Genomic DNA, 24,045 nt, shown 5'->3' with positions numbered 1-24,045 from the left:
GAGAGTCCCCGGAGGGGCTGGGCGTCTTCTGCCACCATGGACCCTCGTCTGCCCGCCCGGGCACTGGCGCTGCTGGTCCCCGCCCTGGTGCTGGCGCTGGGCCCCGCGGTCGCCCTGGATGCGGGCGAGAAGCTGTGCGGGCAGCACTTCGTGCGCGAGCTGGTGCGCGTGTGCGGGGGCCCGCGCTGGTCCCCCGAGGCTGGGAAGCCGGCGCCAGGCGGCGACCGTGAGTGGGGACGGGCGGGGACTGCGCTCGGGGATGCCTGGGTGGAACAGGTGCAGGCGGGCAGGCGGTGAAAGTCGCCAGAGGCTGAGTCCCCTGCCGGTGTGGGGACCGTGGGCACAGGAGAGCAGGACATTCCAGTGCGCGGGTGGGACGCTCTGCATTTAACAACATCTTGATTTTGATGAATTTCCCCCTTAATTTTGATGTATTAAAAAGATTTTTGTTTTGAGACCAGGTGTCTGAGGCTGGCTCTGAACTCCAGATCCTCCTGCCTCAGCCTCCAGGAGCCGCTGGGAGACCCTGACTCTAAATAAAAAAAATAAAGGGGGGGGGGCCGCTGGGGATGTGGCTCAGGGGTAGAGCTCCCGGGTTCAATCCCCAGTGTACATGGGGGGGTTATTGCTTTATATTTTTTTATTGTCATTGTTGTGGTGCTGGGGTTGGAACCTACAGTCTGGTGCATGCCGGGCACCAGCTTTACCACTGAGCCCCATCCCCAGTCCCTAAAATATTCGTCTTGGTTTTTTGCTGCCTTCTCTGTGCCTCTTCCTCCTTATTCTGTCCCTGAGTCTCGTGTAGAGGGTGCTGGGTCCCTGGGTGTCCCCTTCCTGCACACGTGTGCACCTGGAGGGGCCCCACCAACTCTGCACCTCGGGGAGTGTGTGGGTCCATCTCTGACCAGGTCTTGGACCTGCTGGGGGAAACAGCACCATCTGCAGCTCCAGGAGCCCAACATTCTTTGGGTCGGACTTGGGGCAGGCAGGTGGCAGGTGGGGACATGTATGGCTGGGGACATAAGTATGGGCATGAGAGTGGATGACGGAACAAAAAGCTTCCTGTGTGTGCAGGGGCCCCAAATAAGCAAGCCAGTTTCTCTCTTTCTGTACCGGGAATTGAACCCAGGGCACTCGACTACTGAGCCACATCCCAGCCCTATTTTATTTAGAGGCAGGACCTCACTTTTGCTGAGGCTGGCTTTGAGCTCACCATCCTCCTGCCTCAGCCTTCTGAGCCGCTGCGATGGCAGGTGCGCCCCACTGCACTAGCCTTTTATTTTTTATTTATAGACAGGGCCTCACTAAGTTGCTGAGGCTGGCCTCAAACTTACGTTCCTCCTGCCTCAGCCTCCTGAGCTGCTGGATCACAGGCGGTGCCACCGCACGCAGCCACTCCCTGTTCCCTGTGCATGACAAGCCTCTGGTGGGTCCTCGGCTGGGTGCACACAGTGTGGGGTGTCCTCTGGGACCCCCGTTCCCTGCTGACTTCTGCTCTGTCCCCAGGTGAGCTGCTGCAGTGGCTGGCGGGAAGACACCTCCTTCACGGGCTGGTGGTGGACGGGGACACTGCGCTAGTGCCCGGCCCCGGGGCCCTGCTCCCGGCTTCTCACCGCCACCGCCGGGAAGTGGCCGCCAACCCCGCAAGGCGCTGCTGCCGCAGTGGCTGCACCCAGCAGGACCTGAGGGCTCTCTGTCCCCACTGAGCCCTCCCTGGGGGTGGTCCCAGGGACAGGCCCAGAGGCCCAGAGCACCATGATGACCGGGGGCAGGGCATGGTGGGACAGGCACTCACCACCTCTGCAGGCCAGTGTGAGCTGTCCTGTGAAGCCATCTGGGGGACACACCGCAACCTGGACTTGAGGATCCCCCGGTTCATGGAGCTGACACACGGGGGGGGGGGGCGCAAATGTCGTCTTTGAGAGGGGTCCCAGACACTGCCCTCCTTGTCCCCGATGGGAAATAAACAATCCAGAGCAGCTCCGCGTGTTCTCTAGAGAAAGGGACGAGCCTGGGTCAGCCCCTGCGTGGGCCGGTCCTGATGCCAGCCTGAGGGTCATCACAGTTATGAGGGAAACTGAAGCCCACAGAGGGGCACTCGGTAGCCCGATGCAGGGCTTCTCCCAGCTCTCCTCCAAGGGACCCCCCACCTCCAGGCCCTGGAGCAGTGGACACAATTCCTGAGTGATCATCAGAGTGGACATTTATTACTCCAGCTCTGAGCGTTCCTCTCACACACCCTCCCTCCACCCTGGGTGGCGGATTGTATGATAGGACCCTTTCATAAGACTAGTGAAGCATTTGGCTCAGTGACCTATTTACCTAGTGTCCAGGGCTGCTGTCACCAAGGACCACAAATTGGATGACTTAAACCACAGGAATTTATTCTCAGTTTGGAGGCCGCTCGTTGCAGGGTTAGAGGCCCTGCGAGAGAATCTTCCCGGCCTTTCCCCTGGTAACTCCTGAAATCCTTAGTGTCTCGGTTTGTGGCCACCTCTCCTCCATCATCACGTGACCTTCTGCTCTGTGGGTGTCTTTCAAACACCCCTGCTGGGTTTAGAGGCCACCCTAATACAGCCCTCAATATTTATCTTAATTCCATCTGTAAAGATCCTCTTTCCAGATAAGGCCGAATTCTGAACTTCTAGGAGACATGAATCCATGTGGGAGGAGGAGGATGCGGCCCAGGACTGCAGGGGAGCGGTGGGGCCATGGGGAGCCAGAGAGGGTGTGTGAATGTGAGCAGGGACAGGGTGAGGGCAGTTGTGGCCTGGATGTCCCCACATGCTGGGTCCTGTCACCTGGTTTTGGGTCTCCAAGCCGTCACCTCTCTGGTGCTTGCCTGTTCAGTCTTTGACAGGTTTGCTTTTTTGATACAAGGTGGGTCCGTATGGGACCCTTCCCCCAGGAGGCCGGAGGAGCACCCGGCGGGCTGTGAGGCACACAGTAGGCGCCCAATAGGTGCTTGGGGGAGGAGAGGAGGGTTGGAGATGCACAGCCATTGTCCTGGCAGGGCTGGATGGTGGCCCCACAGGATTCAGAAGGGGATCCAACGTCCCACCCGTCAGGAGCAGTGCCACCCACCGCCTTTCACTCCAGGGCCTGAAAACCCTCAGCATGAGTCAGCCTTGGCAGATGTGAGCTGGGGGCGATAGGGAGCCACAGAGGGCATGTGAGCGGGACTGGGGTGAGGTTCATATGCCTGACAGAAGCCCTCTGCTCCCACTTCAACCACCCACTGCCACCACGGGTACTTCCTCCTGAAATGAGACTTGAAGAGACAGATGTCCACCAGGCTCTCGTTAACACTTAGAAACAGCTTTTTAAAAAAATAAATTGATCTCCAGGTTTTCACAAAATGCTTTATTCCCTGAGGACACTCTGCCCAGCTGCCTCATCCCCATGGGGCCTGGGGAGCTCAGGTCCCGCCTGGGGGCAGCAGGGAGTCACCAGCTCTCGTGGACCCTCCCACCGGTAAAACACACTGGGCCGCCTGGGGACTTGTCACCCTTTCCCTGGGCAGTGGGTGGGTGCAAGTTGGCCCCACTCTGAGCCGTTCCCTGAGCTCTTGGGGGGGATGCAGGTGTGGGGATGAAGCCCTGCTGGGGACCCGGAGCCACTCTGAGCTCCCACAGCCATATGTGGACAGCTGTGTCCCTCCAATGACACTTGATGCCACAGGCGAGGCAGGGCGGGCCGGTCCCCAGCCTCCGGGGCCGGTCTCTCTCTAACTGAGGGGCCTGAACCCACAGAGGCATTAGGAGTAGAGCCGCTGGCCCAGGCTGACCACTGCTTCCCACTGCAGTGGACACGGGGGCCCCTGGATGGCCTTGAACTGTGGCTGGAACTATCTACCATGAAATGACCAGAGCACCACTTGGAAGGAGGGGTTGTGTCAGTCCAGTCTGTGATTCAGGTCAGAACTGGGAAGTGGGGCCTTCACCCAGGGGACCGGAGGCATCCACAGCTGGAACCCTGGCAGAGGGGCTTCCCGTCATCAGACACCATGGAAAGGTGCTGGTCACATTGCCTGGGTTAGCTCCCGTCAGGAGAGGGAACTCTGCAGCACAGACCCTGAGGGTTTTGAAGGGTGTGTAGGAGTTTGCCAGGCAGCATATTCACTCCTTAGACCCCGGGACTCCTCTATGCTCAGCTCCCCTGGGAAGACCAAGTCCTCTGCCTCCTGCTTCCCAGGAGGAAGGGATCCTTCGTTTTTGTTCAAGTGGAGACAGTAGCTCAGTGGCGGGGGACCTTGAGGTGACCTTAGAAGACCTGCGCCCGCTTGCCGCAGGTGAAGTCGGGCTGGCTCAGCGCGTCCCACATGAGCAGCATCTCGTAGGGCAGGAAGCGGTGGACCAGCAGCAGCTCCCGGTAGAAGCAGGGGTCAAAGGAGGACAGGCGGGTGGACGGGGCTTGCACCCCAGCCGTGCGGATGCCACTGTGCGAAGCGGGCTTCAGCCCCTCGCGCTCCAGGCACATGCCCAGGAAGACGTCGTCAATGGGGAAGAGGTCCAGGACGGGGGCGGCCCTGCGCAGGGCAGCAGCAGTGAAGCGGGACAGCAGGAAGCCACCTCCCCCACAGTAGGGAGGGTAGCGCTCCTCCCGCGTCACCACCTGGGGCACGTAGTACTTGCTCCAGGGAACCCGGATGGGGCCCACGTTCTGGATCAGATGCCCCACGAAGAGGTGTTGGTCGGGGTCAAGGCCCTGCAGGTAGGTGACCATGTTGTCGGTGTTTGCAAAAACATCATCATCCCCATTGAGCACGAAGCTGGCATCGGTGCACCTTGTCTTTTGCCACTCGAGGAACAGCACCTGCAGAGCAGGAGGGGCAACGGCTTGAGGGCTGGAGTCTCTCAACAGGGCTAGTCTGTTACTGCCACTCTCTGGGGTGACCTGGGCCTCAGTTCCCAACTTTCCCCCAGGCCTCATTATGGCACCTGCTTCCGGAGTTGGTGGAGCTTTGTAAAGAATCAAGATGTCCTGAAAATTGTGCCATTTATATTTATTGTGATTCCTTTTAACTCCACCTGGCTGAGCCCTGTAGTTACTCATGTGACTACTAGTTGATACCCACCTCTCCCACTGGTCTCTGGGCTCCCTCAGGGTGGGACAGTGTCTTTCCTTTCTATTCCATCTCCCCAGCACCCAATATGGGGCCAGCATGTCACTAGCACTAGGTGCATGTTTGTCAAGGCAAAATTTACTGCACTTATGCTTTAAGAACTCCCAGCTACTTGGGAGGCTTGAGTAGGAGGATCTCAAGTTCAAGGCCAGCCTCCGAAACTTATTGAGGCCCTAAGTGAGTCAGTGAGGCTCTGTCTCTAAACAAATACAAAAAGGGCTGAGGATGTGGTTCAGTGTTAAGCACCCCAGGGTTCAATCCGTGGTGCTTCAAAATGTGACCTTAGGAGACAGGTGTGGTCCTCAATCCTGGTAAGGGAACAGACAGGGCATTGAGCAAGGTGACACATGGAGAAAGAGCCACCAGAAGCCTTGGATCCAGGCCTGCGTGCCCCTGTACTGTCCCCTAACATGTCTCCACTTGGCTTTGCTCTTCCTGCTGCCCTGGGCTGGGTTCTTGTCCATCCAAAGGTCCTCATTGAGCACCTACTATGTGCCAGGACTGAGACACAGACCCAGCCTCATGGGGAGATAGAGCCAGCACAAATAAATGAGAGGGAGTCCCTGTCACTGCCAAACTTAGCACCAGTTGCCAGTCGAAACTTAGTGAACCCAGGGCTTCAGTCATGCCAGGCAAGTGCTCTACCCCTGAGTGACATCCCATCCTAAGGTGCCTTACTAATATTGTCTCATTTAGTCCCCAGAGCAACCCTCAGAGGTGGCAGGCGGGGGGGTGTCTAATTCACATCCCATTTCCCAGGTCTGGAAAACAGGCACAGAGAGGCAAATGAACTCCCCCAAGGCCAAACAGCAACCAAGAGGCAGAGGCTGGATTTGAACCAGTGTCATCCCAGCAGATCTCTGCAGGTCATCTTAATCCCTCTGCCCTTCCATCCAGCCACCCAGGGGAGGAGCAGGTCACTAAAAGGACAGCGAGGTCAGAGGAGGGGCAGGAGAGGGATGAGCGGAGGTTTCTGGTCTCCTGTGCCCCTGGGGGCAGGAAGGACCTGCCAGCGCACTGCCACCCGGCGCCCGGTCGCGCCCACCTGCTTGAGCGTGAGGTTGAAGAAGGAGTCGTGGAAGTCCCACTGCAGGATGTCGCCGTGCGTCCGCGCCTCCAGCTCCAGCAGCCGGTTGACCTTGCGGGCCTCGTGCTGGTGGCCGGCGCTGCCCACGAGGAAGAGGCGCCGCAGCTGCGCGCCCCGCACCTGGCGCTCCTGTCCCCAAGTGCGCCGCACCAGCTCCCGGCGCTCGTAGTTGCTGGGCGACGACTTGATGGCCAGGAGCAGGAACACGGGCTGCGCACACTTGTCGGGCGACGCGTCCTGCAGCAGCGGGAAGCTGCGACAGTGGCGGTACAGCAGGAAGTCGCGCACGTGCCGCGGCTGCCCGGCAAAATCGGGGTGCGAGGCGGCGGAGGCGTTGGCGAGGCACGGGGCGGGGCGGGGGCGCGCGGGCGGCGAGGGCCAGGGGAGGACCTCGGGGGTCCCCAGGGGCTTCTCAGGCAGCAGGCAGCTGGGCCGTGTGGACACGTGCAGGCTGAAGAGGACCAGGACCGCGAAGGTGGCCACGGCCAGGACCAGGCCCAGGTCGGGCCGCAGGGGGCGCGGACACCTCATCCTGGCCAGCCCGGCCCGGGGTCCCAGGAGCAGGCCGTCGAGGGCTCCTGTGGAAAAGGAAGGCATGGAGGGCTGCCACCGCCGGGGAACCCCCAGCCACCTGGGCACCCCGACACCTGCCTGGGCCTCCGGTGGCTCTGGGTGGAAAATACTGAAATCCCCCCACCCCCCACCCAGGACTCCCCCTGCGCCCCAGCTGTTGGGGCTCTGATGGGCGCCCCGGGTTTTTCAGTCCCCCTCAGGCTCATCATACCCAGAATATCTCACCCAGCCCCAGCCGGGTGCTCCCCAGGTTCCTGCTTCAGAGAGCACCAAAGAGCCACCGGGGGGAGGTGAGGAACCCTTTAGATTTTGTGGTGCTGGGGGTTGAGCCCAGGGCCTGGTGCATAAGGGACAAGCGCTCCACCAACTGAGCCACATCCCAGCCCCCAACCGCTTTATAACAGAGGAGGCTGCTGGGATCCTTTCCACCTCCCCACCAGGAAGCTTTGAGCTTCTGGTTACAACAGTTCCCATTCTTCCTGTTTCTTTTTTTCTTTCTCTTTTTCCTTTTTTTTTTTTAAATTTTTGGTACTGGGGATTGAACCCAGAAATGCTTAACCACATCCCCAGCCCCCCCTTTTTTTAGTTGTAGATGGACAAAATACCTTTTTTAAATTATTATTTATATGCAGGGCTGAGAATCGAACCCAGTGCCTCACAAGTGCTAGGCAAGTGCTCTACCGCTGAGCCACACCCCCAGCCCCCTTTTTATTTTTTATTTAGAGACAGGGTCTCACTAAGTTGCTTAGAGCCTCGATAAGTTGCTGAGGCTGGCTTTGAACTCATGATCCTCCTGCCTCAGCCTCCTGAGTCCCTGGGATTACAGGCGGGGGCCACTGTGCCTGGCCATTCTTCCCGTTTTTAGTGGTCCTCTAACCTGACCACGGGCCCTGGCTCTGCTTAGATCCTTCAAACACAGCAAGTCTCAAACAAAGCCATCTTCCCTGGCAACCTCCTACGGATGCCTCAAAACCCATCCCAAATGGCCCTTTCTCCAGCAAGCCCTCGTTGGTCCCTCTGTAAGGGTCCCGGTTGGCCCTTGTCTCTAGTCCTTCTCTCCCTCCCTGGCCCGGTCCTGATTTCCTGGCGGTATCCATGTCTGGCTCCATCTTTCCCAGTATGGAGGCAGCCTGTGGGTTTGGCATCACCCAGAATGAGGCAGACACCCGGGGAGGAAGGGACTGTTTACTGAATTCACAGATAAAAAGTGAATTCACTCAGTGTCTCTCTGGTGAACTTGTATGTAGCCTTCAAAGCCCCGGCTGTCATGATCCTTCCTCCTGTAAACTTTCCCTCCACGCATCTGGGCAGAGCCCACCATCTCCCTTTCAGATTCCTTCCCCAGGCTTCCGCGGGCACCTGCAAAATCCTTTTGTTGGGTGAGGTGGGTCTGTGTTCTCCAGCCTTGAACTGAGGATCTACTTTCTGGGGGAGTGCTGAGAGCCATTGCCAAGTAGGAATGACGCATCGAAATGTTCTTTGTCAGCCTACCCCATGTTGCTTAGAGGAAGGACTCTCCATATTGGACCCAGGTCATTTGCAGTGACATTGCATGTAAGGTGACCTTGCTCAAGGACCAGGGCGGATGGGGGGGGGTTTAGGGCGGATCAGGGTTTAGGGCTCTCCTTGGGTTTAGGGTTGTTCCAGGTTTAAGGTGTACCCTGCCGGGAATAGGGCGTATCCTGCTGATTAGAGCCTGGTGGAGTACGTGGATTTGGCCAGAACGTGTGTGGAGGCCAGTGTGAGTTCAGGAATAAAGAATTGCTGTTTGAATCTACAAGGCTGTGAGTGGCTCGTGATTTTGTGCCCAGCCAGACTGCAGCAGGGGAGCATGACAGGACCAGATTAGACCCAGGCAGGACTTTTCTATTCAGCAAATACATACTGGCCCCAGAGAGACCCGGAACGTGGCAGTCTCGTCTCGGAGAACACACTTTAGGGTCCAACTTCCGGGTTTGAAGTTAATTCTCTCACACCCTGGCTGGGCCTCTCATTCCCTGGGCCTTGGGTCTCCTCAGATGTAGAGGGGACCTCCAAGCAGCCCCCAGCTCACAGGGTTGTGTGACCACAAAGGGCACCAGCCACCTGCGAATAGTGGCACTTGAGTGTTTGTTGAATGAACATCTGAGCGTACTCACCTTGGACTGTCTTGGGGTGCCTGTGCTGAGCTGGGGTCTCTTCTGTCTCCCCAATGGCACCTGAAAGAGTACAGGGTGGTCAATGGGTCCTGTCTGGCCTCTTTAACCCCGAGTGACCCCCTCTCTCAGCTACAGGCTGGGAGCAAGGCAGAGAGTAGCTTCCTGTTTCTATCTTGGGTAACAATTAAGCATGGGAACCGGGCGCAGGGCTTCCCTTGCCGACCCACGAGGCCATTTCCCAACATGTTCCTCTTAGCCTGGCCAAGATCTCCTGGGCCAGAGAGACATGTGCAGCCCCCAAAACAGGGTTCAGATTCTACACTGCAGGTTCCACTGTGTGACCTTGGGAAAGCAGCTTGCTATCTCTGAGCCTCAATAGAAACAAGAAGAATCAACCCTACTCAAAGTACCATGGACAGTTTCTCCTCCCATACACCGGCCGTGGTCCTGCCTCAGGACCTTCGCACATTCTCTTCACTCTGTCTGGATTGATCTTCCCCCACCTCCCTAATCCCAAGCAGTTCAACTCCTTCCGGTCATTGCACAACTGTCACCTTCCCAGGAAGACCTTTGTGGGTCACTAACTATTCAGATCTGTATTCATCTTTTTTCTCTAGCACTAGTCACCGCCTAAAATACATAATGAAACTTTTTAAAGGGTTTTTTTTCCTTGACCATTTCCCCACCACAACGTGTTTTCCCATTTTATCCCCAGCCTCTACGTGCATAGGAGGTGCTCAATAAACGTGTGATTAATGAATGAAAGAACGTTGGGTCGCCACAGCCCCTGGAAAAAACCCCGATTCTCAGGATAATGCACCACATCTGTTCATGGCCTGTGCTCCTGTAATACGCCAGGAGCTGGGGACGCATGGGTGGATAGGCGCGGGGGACGCATGGGTCCCGCTACTGTGGGGCCCACACCCTGGAGGGTGGCAAACAGCAAGTAACTAACTCAACCAAGGCGACGGGAGAGGAAGACTCAGGGGGAGTAGAGAAGCAGCTCAGGCTTGGTTCCTGGCTGGGCACACACCACGTCACCGCTGCAACCCACGATGGGTGGGGGCTTCTCACCAGCCGCCGGGCGGTCAGCTCTGCAGTGGACACCTGCGCAGCTTCCTCTAACCCAGTTTTGTTCTGAGTCTCTCCCCCAGAGGCGGCTCAGACCCCACAGGCCGAGGCTCCGCCCCAAGCTGGTGCCCCATGCCCAGCCCCAGCCCCAGGGGGTGTTCTCTGGGCTTCTGGCTGCAGGTTGGTCCCGGCCCTTCCTCGGGTCTGGTCAGTTTGCTCGAGAGGCATCTGCCCACGTGGAGCCCTGACCCCAGACTGCCAGCCTCCGCCCTGTGGAAGATCCCGGGCCTGGCCTCGAACCTGTGTCGTCCTGCCTCAGCTTCCTGGAGTCGCTGTGAGGACAGGAGTGCACCTCGCCCAGCTCCAGCTCTTTTGCCAGGTGCGGTGGTACACGCCATCATCGCAGCCGTCCGGAGGCTGAGGCAGGAGGATCGCCAGCTCAAAGCCAGCCTCAGCAACAGCGAGGCCCTGAGCCACTCAGTGGGACCCTGTCTCTAAGGAAAAGACAAAATGGGGCTGGGGTCGGGGCTCGGCGGAGGAGCGCAGGCCTGGCCCGTGAGGCCTGGTTCGATCCTCAGCACCATGTAAAAATGAATATAGAAACAGAGCAGCAGCGCGAGCCTGGAGTCGAGCTCCAAATCAAGACAGAGTCACGCGTAAAACTTGGCACAGAAGGGACGGGACCAGGTGTGCATAGAACCCGGGGAGTCCTGAGCGGCGACCCCAGGCTGAGCAGCTGCTGGAAGGTGGAGTGTGGCCAAGAGCGGAGGCAGCGGAGCAGGAGCGGGGGTCCGGGCGGAAACCCAGGTCCCCTGTGTCACCAGGGACGGCCTTGCCCCTGGTCTGTCAGAGAGGCTAATGGGGAACCCAGGGAGGACCATGTCCACCAAGGAACCCAAACAGAGGGAAGTGACACAGTGACCTGGCCATCCATCCAGCTCTGCCACAGGGCAGTCACCTAGAGGAAGGAGGGACAGCCGGGTCTTCCCTTCCCTGCGGGCTGGTCGGCAGTCAGAGGTTGTCCAAGTCCCTGCGCTCCGGTGCCTCTGATCGGAGACCGGCTTAGACCAGAGGAAGAGCCGACCCCCTCGGAGGCTGCAGGGCCTCCTCCTCCTCCTCCGCCAGCTGCAGCCGCAGGCTCCTTCCTTAGGGGGCAGAGGAGGCCAATCCGGGGCAGGAGGTTGGGGGCACGGCTGGAGGTTGGGGAGCCGTGGCTGAGGGGGGCGCTGTGTGCCAGAGGGGGACGGGGCTCAGTTCTCCCAGGGGTTCCAGAAGGAACTCCCCCCCCCTGATTTTGGAGCTGTAGGACTGAAGGGCCCCTTCAGGTTGCCACTCCCAGAACCGAGGGGACATGAACGCGCTGTCCTGCGGGGAGGGCAGGGTGTCCCGGAGGACGCGGATGGACAGGCTCCCGGTGCCAGGCACCCCGGGAAGGGCAGGAGCTCCCTGGGCTCCCTGGGTGTGCAGCTCGCGGGAACCTCCACCCATCCCCACCTGAAGCTCTGGAATCTGTCCCTCGGGGTTCCGGAGGCTCATCCCCAGGCAGGGCTGCCGAGATTCTTGGCCACTGCCCAACTCAAGCCTTAGCCCCTCTGCCCTTCCCTGAGGTTGGGGGTAGGGATGAAGGTCCCCAGCTTCCTCATTCTGTCTGGGTGACCAGCCCCTACTTGAGAGGCTACCTCGGGCTGCTGCCACCAGTCACCTCATTAGCATACATAGACACACTCTCTGGGAGATTCCCAGGATTTTAGGAATTGTATTCTAGGGAATGGGAGGAAGACCAAATGTATTGCACAATATCCTAGGAGGAGATGGGGTCTGGGCTGGTTTGATTTTAAGGTCTAGTTGACATCTGGACTGAGAGAGGAATGAAATGCAAGAAAAAGCCAGCATGGTGTCCACCTGGGAGGGAATAGCGGGTGCAAAGGCCTTGAGGTAGGAATGGGCTGAGCAGCCGAGGGCCTTTCAGGAAAGCTGGGCACTAGCCCTGGGGGCTCAGCCTCTGGAAGATAGGTCCAGGACATTCAAAAAGTCAAAGAGCTGAATGCTGAAGGAGATTTCAGGCTTCACAATGGAGACGGTCTCCAAGCCACATCCTGAGCCTCCATAGAAAGACCAAGTCACCAAAGAGGAAATCAAATGAAGGAAGCTAGGGCATCTCCTAGATACCCCAGCAGCCAGGGTGCTCAGATGGTAGGGAAGAGGGTGAGTCATGAACCTAATTTTAGGGCATGAGATCCAGTGGGTAGAAATAGGACATTCAGGACTTTTCAAAAGTTTGTAGGGTGAGGCCCTGCCCATCTGCAGCTTACAATCTAAGCCAATCTCTCTCTTTTTTTAAATTTTGGTACTGGGAATTGAATCCAGGGACCCTTAATCACTGAGCCACATCCCCAGCCCTTTTCTATATTTTATTTAGAGACAGGGTCTCACCGAATTGCTTAGGGCCTCACTGAATTGCTGAGGCTGGCTTTGAACTTGCGATCCTCCTGCCTCAGCCTCCCAAGCCGCTGGGATTACAGGTGGGCACCACTGCGCCTGGCTTAATTCTTAAAAGAGTAACTTAGTCCCAAGGGACACCTGCCTGGGAACATTTGTGTGTGTGTGTGTGTGTGTGTGTGTGTGTGTGCGCGCGCGCGTGCGCGCGCATGCGCGCACGGTTTTGGGGATTGAACCCAGGAGGGCTCTACCCCTGGGCTACATCCCCAGCCCTTTTATATTTTTACTTTGAGACAGACCCTTGCTCAGTTGCCTAGGCTGGCCTTGAACTTGTGATTCTCCAGCTTCAGTCTCCCGAGTTGCATGGACAGCTGCATCCAACTGTATGGGGACATTTTCTTAAAAAAAAGTTTGTTTGAGCCAGATCTCAGTATGTTGCCGGGCTGGTCTCAAACTTCTGGGCTCAAGGGATCCTTCTTGAGCCTCCAAGGCCTCGGCCTCAGCCTCCCGAGTCACGGGGACCACGGGCACATGCCACCTGGCCTGGCTTGGAGATATCTTTGGTTGCCATGACTTGGGGGCGGGCAGGGGCCTGCTGGGGACCTTCTGGCTGGAGACAGGGACATTGCGTAACATCCTGCACTATTATAGCCTGCTCCAGCACAACACCCACCCCAACGCCATACTTGACAGCTTGAGAAATTTCCATCAAAACCAACAGATAACCCAGAAGAGAGAATTCAAAGTGTGGGGGCAGGTGCAGGCTCAGGGGTCAGCACTGAGACCTTGGTTCCATCCCCAGCACCGGAAAACCAAACGAGAAAAAACCTAAACCAAACCAAGACGACAAGGCCCACCAAACAGCAGCAGCCACAAAATCCCGGGGAGGGGGAGGGGCAGGAGGAAGGAAAAGGAGGGGCAGTTCCCAAAACTGGGCCTGGGCATCCAGGGGAAATGGAACCTTGGACACGGACACGGCTCCTTGGCTTTAACGGATTCCATAAATGCCTATTCTGTTGCTTGCATTTTGTTTTCATTTTATTTGTAAGAATTTTTTTTAAGTTTTTTTTTTCTTTTTTGTAGTTGTAAAGGCTCAGAATGCCTTTATTTTCTTTTGATGCGGCCGAGGGTCAAACCCAGCGCCGGCCTCCCCCGTGCCACCTGTGCCACCTGTGCCACCTGTGCCCGGCAAGCAGAGCCGAGCTGCAGGCCCCGCCCAGAGCTTTTTGCTTAATCTTTGTTGGCACCTCTTTTTCTCCTCCGGGTTGTTTTCTCTAACTGGAGGGATTCTGGGGGCTACCCTAGTAGATCCTGGCAGATCCCATCACAAAACTCACAGATCCCCATTTACCCAGCAGGTGCGGCGGGCGCTGGGTCTGGGCCGGGTCTGAGCGGGAGTGGGAGGGGCCAGGTTCTCGGTCCGTCCTGTCCCCTAGGGTCCCCTAGACGCCCATTAATGCAAACTGGATCCTCTTTTTCTCATTCACCAAGGCACCCACTGAACTCAGATCCCTTAAGACTTCACACCCGGAATGGATCTTCCGAGCGGAGCCGGCCACGCCCAGACTGGAGGGAGCAGGCACCTCCCGGCTCCTCTCAGTTGGAGGCTGGACCAGGGCACATTCGGGGGTTGGTCCAGGAACTCCCACTGGGCACCACACTGGGCTGTGCCCGGGCGGTACCCACCCATCCGCAGAGGTCTTGCTATCAGCGGGGTTGGGACCCCACACCTGCCCTGGGAGACTCGGGGCGCGGGGTTGCCTGGGGGCCAAGGTCGGCTTCCTGGAGGAGGTGCACAGGGCTGGATGTTGGTGGGCAGCCCCTCGAGGCCCGGGTTCGAGTCTGTGGTCCCCAAGATCCTGGGGCCAGCAGCCTTTCCTAGAAGCCCCTACCTCAGAACACACACTGAGATCCCTCATTCGTTCCATAAGCACGTGCTGGGTGCTTGTCACCACCCTAGACGCCCCCCCATCCCGTCAGATGTGTGTGTACCTGGGGGACCTTCCCCCGTACACCCCAAGCAAGCTGTGGATGCCCTGGGGGACGCCAGCTGGGGTCCTCTAAGTCAATCAGTTCGGACAACCAGGTACCTGCAGTCCCGACAGATCCCACAGGTTGAGGCTCAGTCCCCAAGACTGTCCCCTCCCCCCACTTCCAATGCCCACCTTCAGCCCCAGGTGGTTTTCCAGGGTTTCTCACCCACTAGTTGGAAATCGGGGCTCCCAGACCCCTTCTTCGGGTCCCGTTAATTTGATGGAGTAGGCCACAGAGCTCACGGAGCAGAGGGGGTCGGGGGTGCAGAGACCGCGCAGCCCGAGGGGCGGGAGAAGGGGGCGGGCTTTCCCACCCTCCCAGGGCGGCGCTGTTCGGTTCCCCCCCCCCCCCGCACAGGTATGATTGGCAGCACCATCGGCCAATCAACTCCCGCCAGCCCCCTCCCCTCCCTGGAGGCTGAGGTGGGGCCGACAGTCCCAGCCCTCTAATCCTGCTCCAGGTCTTTCTGGTGACCACTGTCCCTCCAGGAGCTACCCAGGGGCTGCGGCCAGCTGCCTCATTAGCATACAAGACCCTGGGGCTGCAAAGATTCCTAAGGTGTTAGGAGGTGCGCCAGGAACTGGGATGAGCCCTAATCTGTGCTTCCAGCTAAACCCAGGACCCCACTGCAGGGAGGAAAACGTTCAAGGGGTTCAAGGGAAATGCTGGGAAGCCGGGGCGGTGGCTCCGGCCTGTAATCCCAGCAGCTTGGGAGGCTGAAGCAGGAGGAGCTTAAGCTCGAGGTCAGCCTCAGTAATTTAGCGAGGCCCTAAGCAACTCAGGGAGACCCTGTCTCTAAGTAAAATAGAGGAGCTGGGGCTGGGGCTCAGCTGGCAGAGTGCTTGCCTTATGTGTTCAAGGCCCTGGGTTCAATCCCCAGCACCACACGCACACACAAAGTGAATAAAATATAAGAAGGGCTAAGGACGTGGCTCAGTGGTTAGGCACCCCTGAGTTCTATCCCCAGTACAAAAAAAAAAGTGCCTGGGGAGACTCCAAGACCCCCCAGACCTCACCTGGCCCCCTTCCCAGCGGGAAAGAGAAGTTGGCATCAGATTTTAACTCCATCCGGAAGCCGCCAGGTCCTGTGTGGCCCTCAGTTCACCCAGGGGGTTCCTAACCCAGAGATGCCGGACCCCACCATGGGGGGAAAAAAGGGATAGGCCCTTAGCTACCTTCAAGGGCTTGGCCCATTTTAGCTGCATGGTGGTGGCCTCAAAAACAGTCAGGTCATGGTCCTGGCTCCTTTGGTTCCCTCAGAAGCCCCCACTTACAGCTGGGGACACTGAGGCTCAGCATAGAGCAAGCTCAGAAGCCAGAACTCTGAGAGGGGCCTGCCCCCCACCCCCCACAACTGCCTTCCAGAGCCAGTCACAAGGAGCTGTGTCGTGGGTGACACCAAACGTGGAGGGACTGACAGACTGGGGACACGGGGCACCCACGCTGCACTGCCCACCCCCGCGTGGGCGGCCCTCGAACCTGTGGCACACACGAGCCCAAGTCTTATCTGACACCCTGGCTGCTGGGCCATGGAGCACTTATTGAGCACCTACTGTACACTGGGTTCTGGGGCCACCCGCTCTGCCCTGTGACATAGTAACCAGAGGCAGCTTTTATGAATGCTGTAGGGGGAAGAGGAAGTAGCAGGGGACCTGACTGAGCGGGCACCAGGGAGATTCTGAAGGACATTGCGGAACCACCCAGGCCGGGCCCTGGGGAAAGGTCACCCGAGGCAGAGGGCACAGTATGCGCAGAGCCCCGAGGTGGGCACAGGCCTAGGGTGCTGGAGAGGGACATGGAGGAGACAGGAGGTTCCTGGACCAACCTGGAGTCAGAAAGCAGAACTGGGCCGAGCGGGAAGAACCTCATGTTCCACGAGGGAGGCAACGGGGCTGCGGGGTCCTGAGGCCTGAGCCTGAGCCACTCCGTTTTAAAAGCTCCAGTTGGAAACCTGCAGTCTCACAGGCACAGCCCAGGGTCCCCAGTGTGGCTCAGAGAAGTCACTTCCCCTCACCCTGATAAACAGAGTCCAGCTGACCTCACCTGATAAGAGGGAAAGGCAGGAAGATCAGGGTGGGGACCACCAGCCCAGATGCTCCTGTCCCCAGGGTGAATGATGTCGCCGGAGAACCTCCTGTTCCACGGTGGTAGCCTGTAAGGATTGAAAGGGGGGTCAAAAGCCCCCAAATGTAGTATAAATAACAGAGCCGAGAGCCCGAGGAGGACCTGACATCCTCTCACTTGTCAACACGCTGATCCTCTGTGTGATCCTCTCCACCCTCAAACTCTACCGCCTCGTCTGGACCCGGGTGAGAGCCGCAACTTCTCCCGACGACCCCTCCTCAACCGGCCGCCCACTCCACCCCAGGAAAAGCCTGCCTCGGTGGCGGACCTGGTCACCGCGCTCCCAGTGAGTGTGCATCTGCTGGACTTGGAGCCTAAGGCTTGCGACTTTGGAGCTTAGCACACAGAGGGACCTTCTGTCGGGAGACTATCTTGATCAAGTGTGTTTGCAGAGCTTAGACTAATCTAGAACGGTTTGCTGTGAGTGGGTCATGTCGATGGCAGTGCCCAGCCTCGGGGACTGCCATTTCCTTGGTTAAGAACCTGTGTAGGGGCTGGGGATGTGGCTCAAGTGGTAGAGCGCCTGCCTAGCATGCGTGGGGCACTGGGTTCGATTCTCAGCACCATATAAAAATAAAAGATATTGTGTCCACCTAAAACTAAAAAATAAATATTAAAAAAGAAAGAACCTGTGGAGTGAAGTTGTATGGAGCGATTTGAGGAATAAAGCATCGACAAGGGCAGAAGCGCGTGGACATCCTTCCTCTCCTCCCCCTGGTGATAGAGAGCCATGGAGGGTGTGTGAGCAGGAGAGGAGACTTTTAATTTATGCTTTTAAGAAGTCCCTTGTGGCCACCAAGGGGCAGGGGTAATCAGAGCAGGAGGAGAGGGCAGGGCGGCATCTAGGTAGAAGCGCTTGGGTCTGGGAAAAGGGGCAGGTTGGCGGTATACAAGAGTGGGTGGGCTCAGGAAGTGTTGGAACTTGGATGTGGGGGTGGATAAGAAAGCACGAGGGAACAGAACTGGAGAAGCCTCGAGTCTCTCACTCGGACACAGAGATGCAGCGGAGACCCAGCCCGGGGCGGGAGAGAGCAGGTGGACCAGCACAGCCCCGAGGCCCCTCAGGCTTGCAAAGGACAGGCCTGGCCTGGGGAGTCCCAGGTGAGAGGAGGGGACTCACAGAGGACAAGGCCACAGCAGTGACATCCGGGATGACACTCCAGGACCCTTATCTGTTCCACATGACCAGACCAGTCAGCTTCCCCCAGGCTGTTTGTCTTCATGCACCAGTGCTGCTTTGCCCAGCTCAGAGTCTGCTTCCTTCAGCACACACAGAAAAGCTACTTCTATTCACTGGCCAAGACCCAGGAGCCTCCCCTGGGGGTGTGGCTGCTGAATGTGGCCATCTCAGCGCCCACAACCTCTGCCCTGCCCACCAGCTCCAGCCACACTGACTTCCTGAGCAACCTTTAAGCATCTAAGCTCCATGCTGCCCCAGGGCCTTTGCATGTGCTGCTGCTTCCACCTGGGACTCCCTTCCCTCTAGCCCCTGCCTACCCCGTTCTCTTTAATCTTCAAGTCATAGCTCAAATGTCACCTCAGCAAAGTTCTGACCTTCTATCTAAACCACCCACCCCACATCTGCTATTCTCTGAACCATTTCAACCAGAAGTCACTGGAAACTGACTTGCTGATCTTCTGTCGGTCTCCCAGCCCCAGCCTGGAGCCCCAGAGGGGACTGGGTGCTTCGTCCTCTATGGCTATGTTCCTACCTAGCACGCACCAGGTCATTTTCTCTAGTCTCACTTCATCCTCACCCTCCCCTTCCACCAGTGTTCGGCCTCAGAAAATGGGTAGATCTGTAGCTTGAGGGGACACACGTCATGTACAAGGTCCTAGGTTCCAGCCTCAGCATGAGGAAAAGAAGAACCTGGGCTGGGGTGTGCCTGGTGGTAAGAGCCTTGTCCAGGGAGACCCTGGGCTCCCTCCCCAGCACCACGAAGAAAACAGCGGAAACAGCACGGTGGCCTATAATCCCCAGCAGCTGCAGAGGCTGAGAGAGGAGGATCCAGAGTTCAAAGTCCAGCCTCAGCAACTTAGCAAGGGCCTGAACAACTCAGCGAGACCCTGTCTCTAAATAAGAAATAAAAAGGGCTAGGATGAGGCTCAGTGGTTAAGCTCCCCTGGGCTCAATCCCTGGACCCTCCCCCCCAAGAAAAAGTCACCCCATTTTTACCTAAAACACAAACATAAAAGAAAACAGAAGAAACAAACCAAAAAGTAAGGGGGGGGGGGTGTCCAGGTGGACCTGAAGGGCAGGTCCCGGCTCCAAATCTTCTGCAAGAAATGGGTAGCTCAGGGAGGCGGGTCACCCATAGTTTGTCCTACAGGAGGCACCCTGAACCCACCAGTCCTCAGCAGGACCACGTCCAGGATGGCTGTGGCTCCCTAAGTCCGGGACGCTCAGCGCCTTCTGTAAAGGTGCAGTGTTTGCATAGAAACTACGCACAAGGTCCTGTTGACTTTAGATGACCGCAGACTCGCTCCCCCTAGGGCAGGGAGGACACCCGAGGACGCAGCGTGGCCAGAGAATCACGGCCCCAAAGTCTGTCCGTGTTGAGTTGGAGCTGCCTGTGGGACCTCTGGGCACCTTTGTGCACACTATGTACCTGGGATGAAGAGAGGCCCCTCCACAGTCCCCAGGCACCAGATGTTTGTGATCTCTAAATATTCATGAGGCGTTGTCCACGGAGCACTGAATATTCATGAGTCATTGAATATTAACAAGCCCCGAAATACACAGAAGTGCCAACCACCCAGCTGAATTTATTTTGGGAACCGCCCCCCCCCCCCCCCCCGCCGCCGTGGCAGCACGGCAGCCTCATGTCCCCTGCCATCAACCCAGGTGATGGCCATCCTGGGTGCTTGTCCTGGGTAGGTGTCGCTCCAGGCACAACAGGAGGCCAAGTGACAGGAGGAGTTGAAGGTTGCACGGAAGGCAAGCCCCGCCCACTCCCACAGCCCAGGCCCCGCCCCCTCTGAGCTATGCCCACCCTTGATCCCAAGGGCCCCCTGCCTGACCCCAACTTGGGGGCCTCCACCCCCTCATGTCGTTTCCACTTTCCAGATGAGAAACTGAGTCTCAGAGTCCTGGAACCTTCTCCAAGCCTGTCCCACCTGCGCTTTACCCCAGCCCAACTCCAGCTTTGGGAGGGGAGTAGCCCAGCCCCAGCCCCAGCCCCAGCCCCAGCCCCAGCCCCAGCTCAGCCCCAGCCCAACCCCAGCCGGTCTGTTTCCCTATCAGGAAGATTGGGTCCTTGAAGTAGCCATGGTGGCCCTTGGCAGCCCACTGACCACCTGTGGGGCCCAGGACAAGTAGCTGGGTCCCCTGGACCTTGGAATCTTCCAGGGGGATGGTGGCAGCTGCTAGCCAGGTCCCACCGGCAGCGGGTTAGAGCATTCTATCCACATCAGTGACAGCTTTCTGCTCCTTCACCAGCCGTTGGCTGGGATTTGAATGGGGGCGTGGAACCTTCTGAGGACTTTCTCAGAATGTTCTGGCACATTCTCACACCAGTGAGGGGTCAAGGGTGACGGAAGCAATTAGAAGAACCTCCTTTGTGTGCACAAGGGCCACGCGCCAGCTCCGCATGGTGACCTTTCTCGTAAGGGACATGTCTGTGAAGGGCCACCAGGATGTTAATATCAACAGCAGCCACTGTTGTCACCTACATGAAGCCCTGACTCTTGGAACAAGTGCTGACCTCCTCCTGGGTGTCCCATAGCTGGGTCTAGGTTTGGGGGACTCAGCCAGGATAACAGAACAGCCCCCAGACTCATGGAACTCAGGTGCGCATTGGGGAGAGAAAGGCAGCACACGGTGATCTCCTGGAGCTGGACTCCAGGGGGAAGAAACTCTTCCCGCCTCTGAAGGAGCCCCAGTGCCTCCCTCGGGGCCTTCCAGGGGGTCTTGGTGGACAGGATGGGCAAAGAGAAGGTGCTCAACTGCCTGAGGTCACACAGCCCACGGAGACTGGGGCGGCTCCTCGCCTGTTGGTACCGGCTTGCTCTACCCTTGAGGATGGGCAGAGACGAGCCCCTTTTTATGAAGAACGGGAGACTCTTTTACAAACAGAAAAGAAAGAATAAAACTCCCAGTAAAGATAATTCCTTAGACAGGCTCGTTGTAGCCAGAGCTGCTTCATAAAACCATGTGCTGCCCCAGGGCTCCATGTCAACTGTGCCCAGTGCTCTGGGCAATACCTGGGCGTGGAAAGGGTGGGGGACGTCACCCTTTAGACCTTGGCTTCCTGGTTTCCAGGTCAAGGCTCAATCCCCATCAAGGCAGTTGCGGTCACAGTGATTCATTTAGAGAGCTGTCATCCCTCTCTGGGGAAACTGCCCGGGGGCCCGGGGATGGATCCAGCGTGAGGCAACCCCAGCCCGGCTCACCTGGGCTCCCCTGCTAGGGCGGGAGACCTCCCCTTAGAAGGTGGGCTGGGCTTCCTGGCTTAACCTTTCCTGTGTTCCAGGGCAGATGGGGGACACTGACGTCTCATGGGCCCCACTTCTGGGGACTTCCTGGACCCCCACACCTTCAGGCTGGGCAGTGTCCTATGGTGCTGCAATAAGTCGTGCTACTATCACGCAAAGATAAATACCAAACCAAAGAGTCACAGAGCTGTGTGATCAAGATTAGAGCTCACATGAGCACCCACGTCTGGCCACCTGGCCACCGTCTGCCTGTCTACACATGTCCTCACAGGACGGCAGGGCTGGATTAGACCCTTTTGTATCGAGAGGGAAAATGAGGCACAGCACCATCAACTCATCTAGGGGAGGCTGGGTGGAGGCCCAGGCAGCCTCCTACTACCACCTGACGGCGTTTCCTTTAATTTGCTCTGTCGATAATGAGCTCCCCGTCACGGGAGGTAATCAAGCCACACCAGAATCCCACCAGGCAGAGATTGTTCTGGACCTCTCCCTGGCTCATGGGGTGGCCCCAGACAAGTCCCTTCCTGCTCTGGACCTCAGAGGCTGGTGGCAAGAGAAGAAGTCACTTAGACTTTCCCAGTTCCTCTTGGGTCGACCCAGCTGTGCCTCTGAGCAGGCTTATGGGGGTTCTCTGAGCTCACAGGCTTCAAGGCCCCTTCTCCCCAGAGCCAGAGCAGTGGACAGAACCTGCCACACCTTGGGAGTGAGGGACGGGGAGAGGGAGGGCGTCGCAGCTGGGCAAACAGGACCTGCTCATCTAAGCCAGGTGGGGGCCCAGCTGTCCAACTCAGGGGCCACACCTTCTCCTGGCCTTGGGAACTGCTAGGTGTCAGGAAGGGCTGGCCGCCCAGGGCTGGCCCCAGAGCCCGCATTGAGGCAGCTCCCTTGGGACCTGAACCTCTGATCTGAACTACAGAGGAGGGTGTCTTCCCGCTGGGGGGGCATGTCTCAGTTTCCACATCTAAAAATGTGGCCACACACACAAAAAAAATGCCTCTGAAGGGAAGTTGGTCAGAAGGGTGACCCCATAATTATTATTAATATAATCATGGTGACGGCTCATTGCCCCCTGAGCGGCCACAGTACTTTTCCACCCTCCTCCACAGGGCGCCTGCCAGGAGACCTACTTAACACAGAGGGAAACTGAGGCTCACAGGCTTAAAGTCACGTGTCCAAGAGTCCCCCGTGGCCAGCAGGACACCCCATAATAAAGATTCCCTTCCTGGCTGAGCAATCAGGCACCCTCCTCAAATCCGGGTCACTGTCTCACCTCAAGGAGGAGAAACTGAGGCCAGGCGACCAGGAACAACTTTACCATGCCACAGAGCCACGGCTGGCAGAGCTGGGACCTGAAGGAACCCCGGGAAACCTCACGTTCCCGAAGGTGGCCCAGCTCCCGAGCAGCAAGAAGAGGTCGGGGATCAACCGCGGTTCCCGCCAGAAACGACAATCAGCGCCCTCAGGAGCTGGGGGACAGTTCCTGGACAGCCACCCTCAGAGGGCTAACAATCGCCACAACTGGAACAGCGACCGGGTGGACGAGGGCTGAGTGCCAGCCGCACCTCCGGGAGAGCCCGCCCAACCCTGGCAGGAGGCGGGGAGCGGGGGTCCCCGGGGTTAGGGAGGCTTTCCTCCCCGGCCAAGGCCACAGGTGGCCTTAGAAACGCCGGGGATCGATGCTGCCGATGGGCGGGGCCAGCCGAGTTCCTGCGGCTCCAGGACGTCGCTACATCTTCAGGGACTTGCTAGGGGCTCCCTGGGACCCTCCTTGCTTCCTCCCGGTGCCCACTCCCGGGAGGGCCAGGTCCTCAGGGTCCCTCCCTAACACTTACCCGCCAGGCGACCGTCCAGGCCCTGCCCTCCTCCCCTGGAGCGGAGAAGGGCTCTCACCTGGCGGAGCCCCCGCCTCCGGCCTCGCTCCTTCCCGCTGCAGCCTGCGAGCCGCGTCTCCGGGCCGCGCGGAGTCTCCGGGTGGCCCCGGCGCAGCGCCCTCCGGCCCCGCCCCCGACACGCCCCCGACACGCCCCTTCCCCCCCGCGGCCCGGGCCAGCGCCGGACGCTCAGGGCCTCTCCGCTGGTCCCGCGCCCTGGAGCCCACCTGGGTCCGGCGCGGCCTGGGGCTCCCCGCGGCTGGAGGTGGCCGCCGCGCCGCGCAGTCCCTCGGCTCAGGGCCCCGCGCAGCGCTGGCCCAACGTGTGCTCAATGAAGAAATGATGAGCTGGGAGGCAGGCTGGACCCAGGGCTCCAGGGTCTCTGCAGAGGGTTGGAAGCTTCCAGAAGCCCCAGAAACCTGTCCCTCGCACCTCCTCCCCCGGACTTCCGGAGGTTGCGGGCTTGACATTCAAAAAGGTTCTGGAAGTGGAAAGTCAGATTTGGGATGGGGGGGGGCTGGGTTTGGGGAGAATTCGAACACTGTCCCCTGCTGCCTCGAGGGTCTATAGAAGTTTCTAGGCTTGGAATGTTGGGATCAGGAGCTGTGGGGTGAGGGTCCAGGTGTATGTAGGCTCCATTCATCCTGCGTCCTCCCATCTCCATTGCTTCCTGAGAGGAAGGGTGAGGGGCCTGGCTGGGACAGAGCTGGGACAGAGCTGGGGAGTGAACTCTGCTTGGCGCAAAGTGATTGCAAAGAGAGATGGTGTCACCTGTGGCTGCCCCATAGGGGCCCCAGGACATCAGGGGCTCCAGATACACACCTTCCTTGCAGAGATAAACACTTGGACTTCGGTTAGGAGCTTGTGGACACCCCATGGGGCCCCAGGAAGGACCTTCACCCGAAAGGGGCCCTTTCCTGGGTTGCCCCGGAAACGTGCAGAACCACGATAAGTAGAGGAAGCTGGCTGAGTCTTCAGAACCCTGTCCCCTGCTGCCTTGAGGGTAGACACCCAAATCCTGGCCCTTCCAAACAGGTGCGTCCAGGGGACCCTGGACACAAAAGTCAGAGATCTGGGATCAAAAGCAGGGAGTGAGTAGCCTGCCCTGGTGAGGCATGCCGGGAATCCCAGCCGCTCTGGAGACTGAGG

General features: G+C 58.4%; 2 protein-coding genes and 1 long non-coding RNA gene across 11 annotated transcripts; 1 reads left to right on the top strand and 2 right to left on the bottom strand.

The window, feature by feature from the left end:
• The first annotated feature begins 24 nt into the window (after window positions 1–24).
• INSL3 (insulin like 3) lies at window positions 25–1,774 on the top strand. The gene is made up of 2 exons (XM_081284493.1): window positions 25–226; window positions 1,507–1,774. The coding sequence occupies exons 1-2, from the start codon at window positions 37–39 to the stop codon at window positions 1,704–1,706; spliced, it is 390 nt and encodes a 129-aa protein (XP_081140619.1). The 5' UTR covers window positions 25–36; the 3' UTR covers window positions 1,707–1,774.
• Window positions 300–2,407, bottom strand: LOC308643952. Its single transcript, XR_014020868.1, has 4 exons — window positions 2,323–2,407; window positions 1,796–1,993; window positions 1,335–1,550; window positions 300–532 (listed from the first exon to the last, which is right to left on the bottom strand). It is a non-coding gene; the product is annotated as an uncharacterized lncRNA (long non-coding RNA).
• Window positions 2,408–3,348: 941 nt separating this feature from the next.
• B3GNT3 (UDP-GlcNAc:betaGal beta-1,3-N-acetylglucosaminyltransferase 3) lies at window positions 3,349–23,012 on the bottom strand. Of its 9 annotated transcripts, none has more exons than XM_081285637.1 (6): window positions 22,858–23,006; window positions 16,511–16,619; window positions 15,484–15,583; window positions 8,924–8,983; window positions 6,171–6,790; window positions 3,349–4,815 (listed from the first exon to the last, which is right to left on the bottom strand). In XM_081285637.1, the coding sequence occupies exons 3-6, from the start codon at window positions 15,533–15,535 to the stop codon at window positions 4,264–4,266; spliced, it is 1,284 nt and encodes a 427-aa protein (XP_081141763.1). In that variant the 5' UTR covers window positions 15,536–15,583; window positions 16,511–16,619; window positions 22,858–23,006; the 3' UTR covers window positions 3,349–4,263. The 9 variants fall into 9 exon arrangements, with proteins under 9 accessions (XP_081141763.1, XP_081141765.1, XP_081141764.1 ...); XM_081285639.1 differs by having other exon boundaries at window positions 22,916–22,969; XM_081285638.1 differs by lacking the exon at window positions 22,858–23,006 and adding an exon at window positions 16,860–17,540.
• Between the last annotated feature and the right edge of the window lie 1,033 nt (window positions 23,013–24,045).

Source organism: Spermophilus citellus, assembly GCF_964194105.1.
Source record: "Spermophilus citellus genome assembly, chromosome: 3".
Taxonomy (NCBI): domain Eukaryota; kingdom Metazoa; phylum Chordata; class Mammalia; order Rodentia; family Sciuridae; genus Spermophilus; species Spermophilus citellus.
Note: the sequence above shows the minus strand (reverse complement) of the source record. Positions and strands in the feature narration are given on the sequence as shown.

Bases quoted from the DNA above. Each gene is read 5' to 3' on its own strand.
- B3GNT3 (XM_081285637.1), bottom strand. From the start codon at position 15,535: ATGGAGTTAAAATCTGATGCCAACTTCTCTTTCCCGCTGGGAAGGGGG. The intron at 6,791-8,923 runs GTGAGTACGCTC...CCTTTTCCACAG, and splicing joins GCACCCCAAGACAGTCCAAG to GAGCCCTCGACGGCCTGCTC. The intron at 4,816-6,170 runs GTGGGCGCGACC...CCTGCTCTGCAG, and splicing joins TCAACCTCACGCTCAAGCAG to GTGCTGTTCCTCGAGTGGCA.
- INSL3 (XM_081284493.1), top strand. From the start codon at position 37: ATGGACCCTCGTCTGCCCGCCCGGGCACTGGCGCTGCTGGTCCCCGCC. The intron at 227-1,506 runs GTGAGTGGGGAC...CTCTGTCCCCAG, and splicing joins GCCGGCGCCAGGCGGCGACC to GTGAGCTGCTGCAGTGGCTG.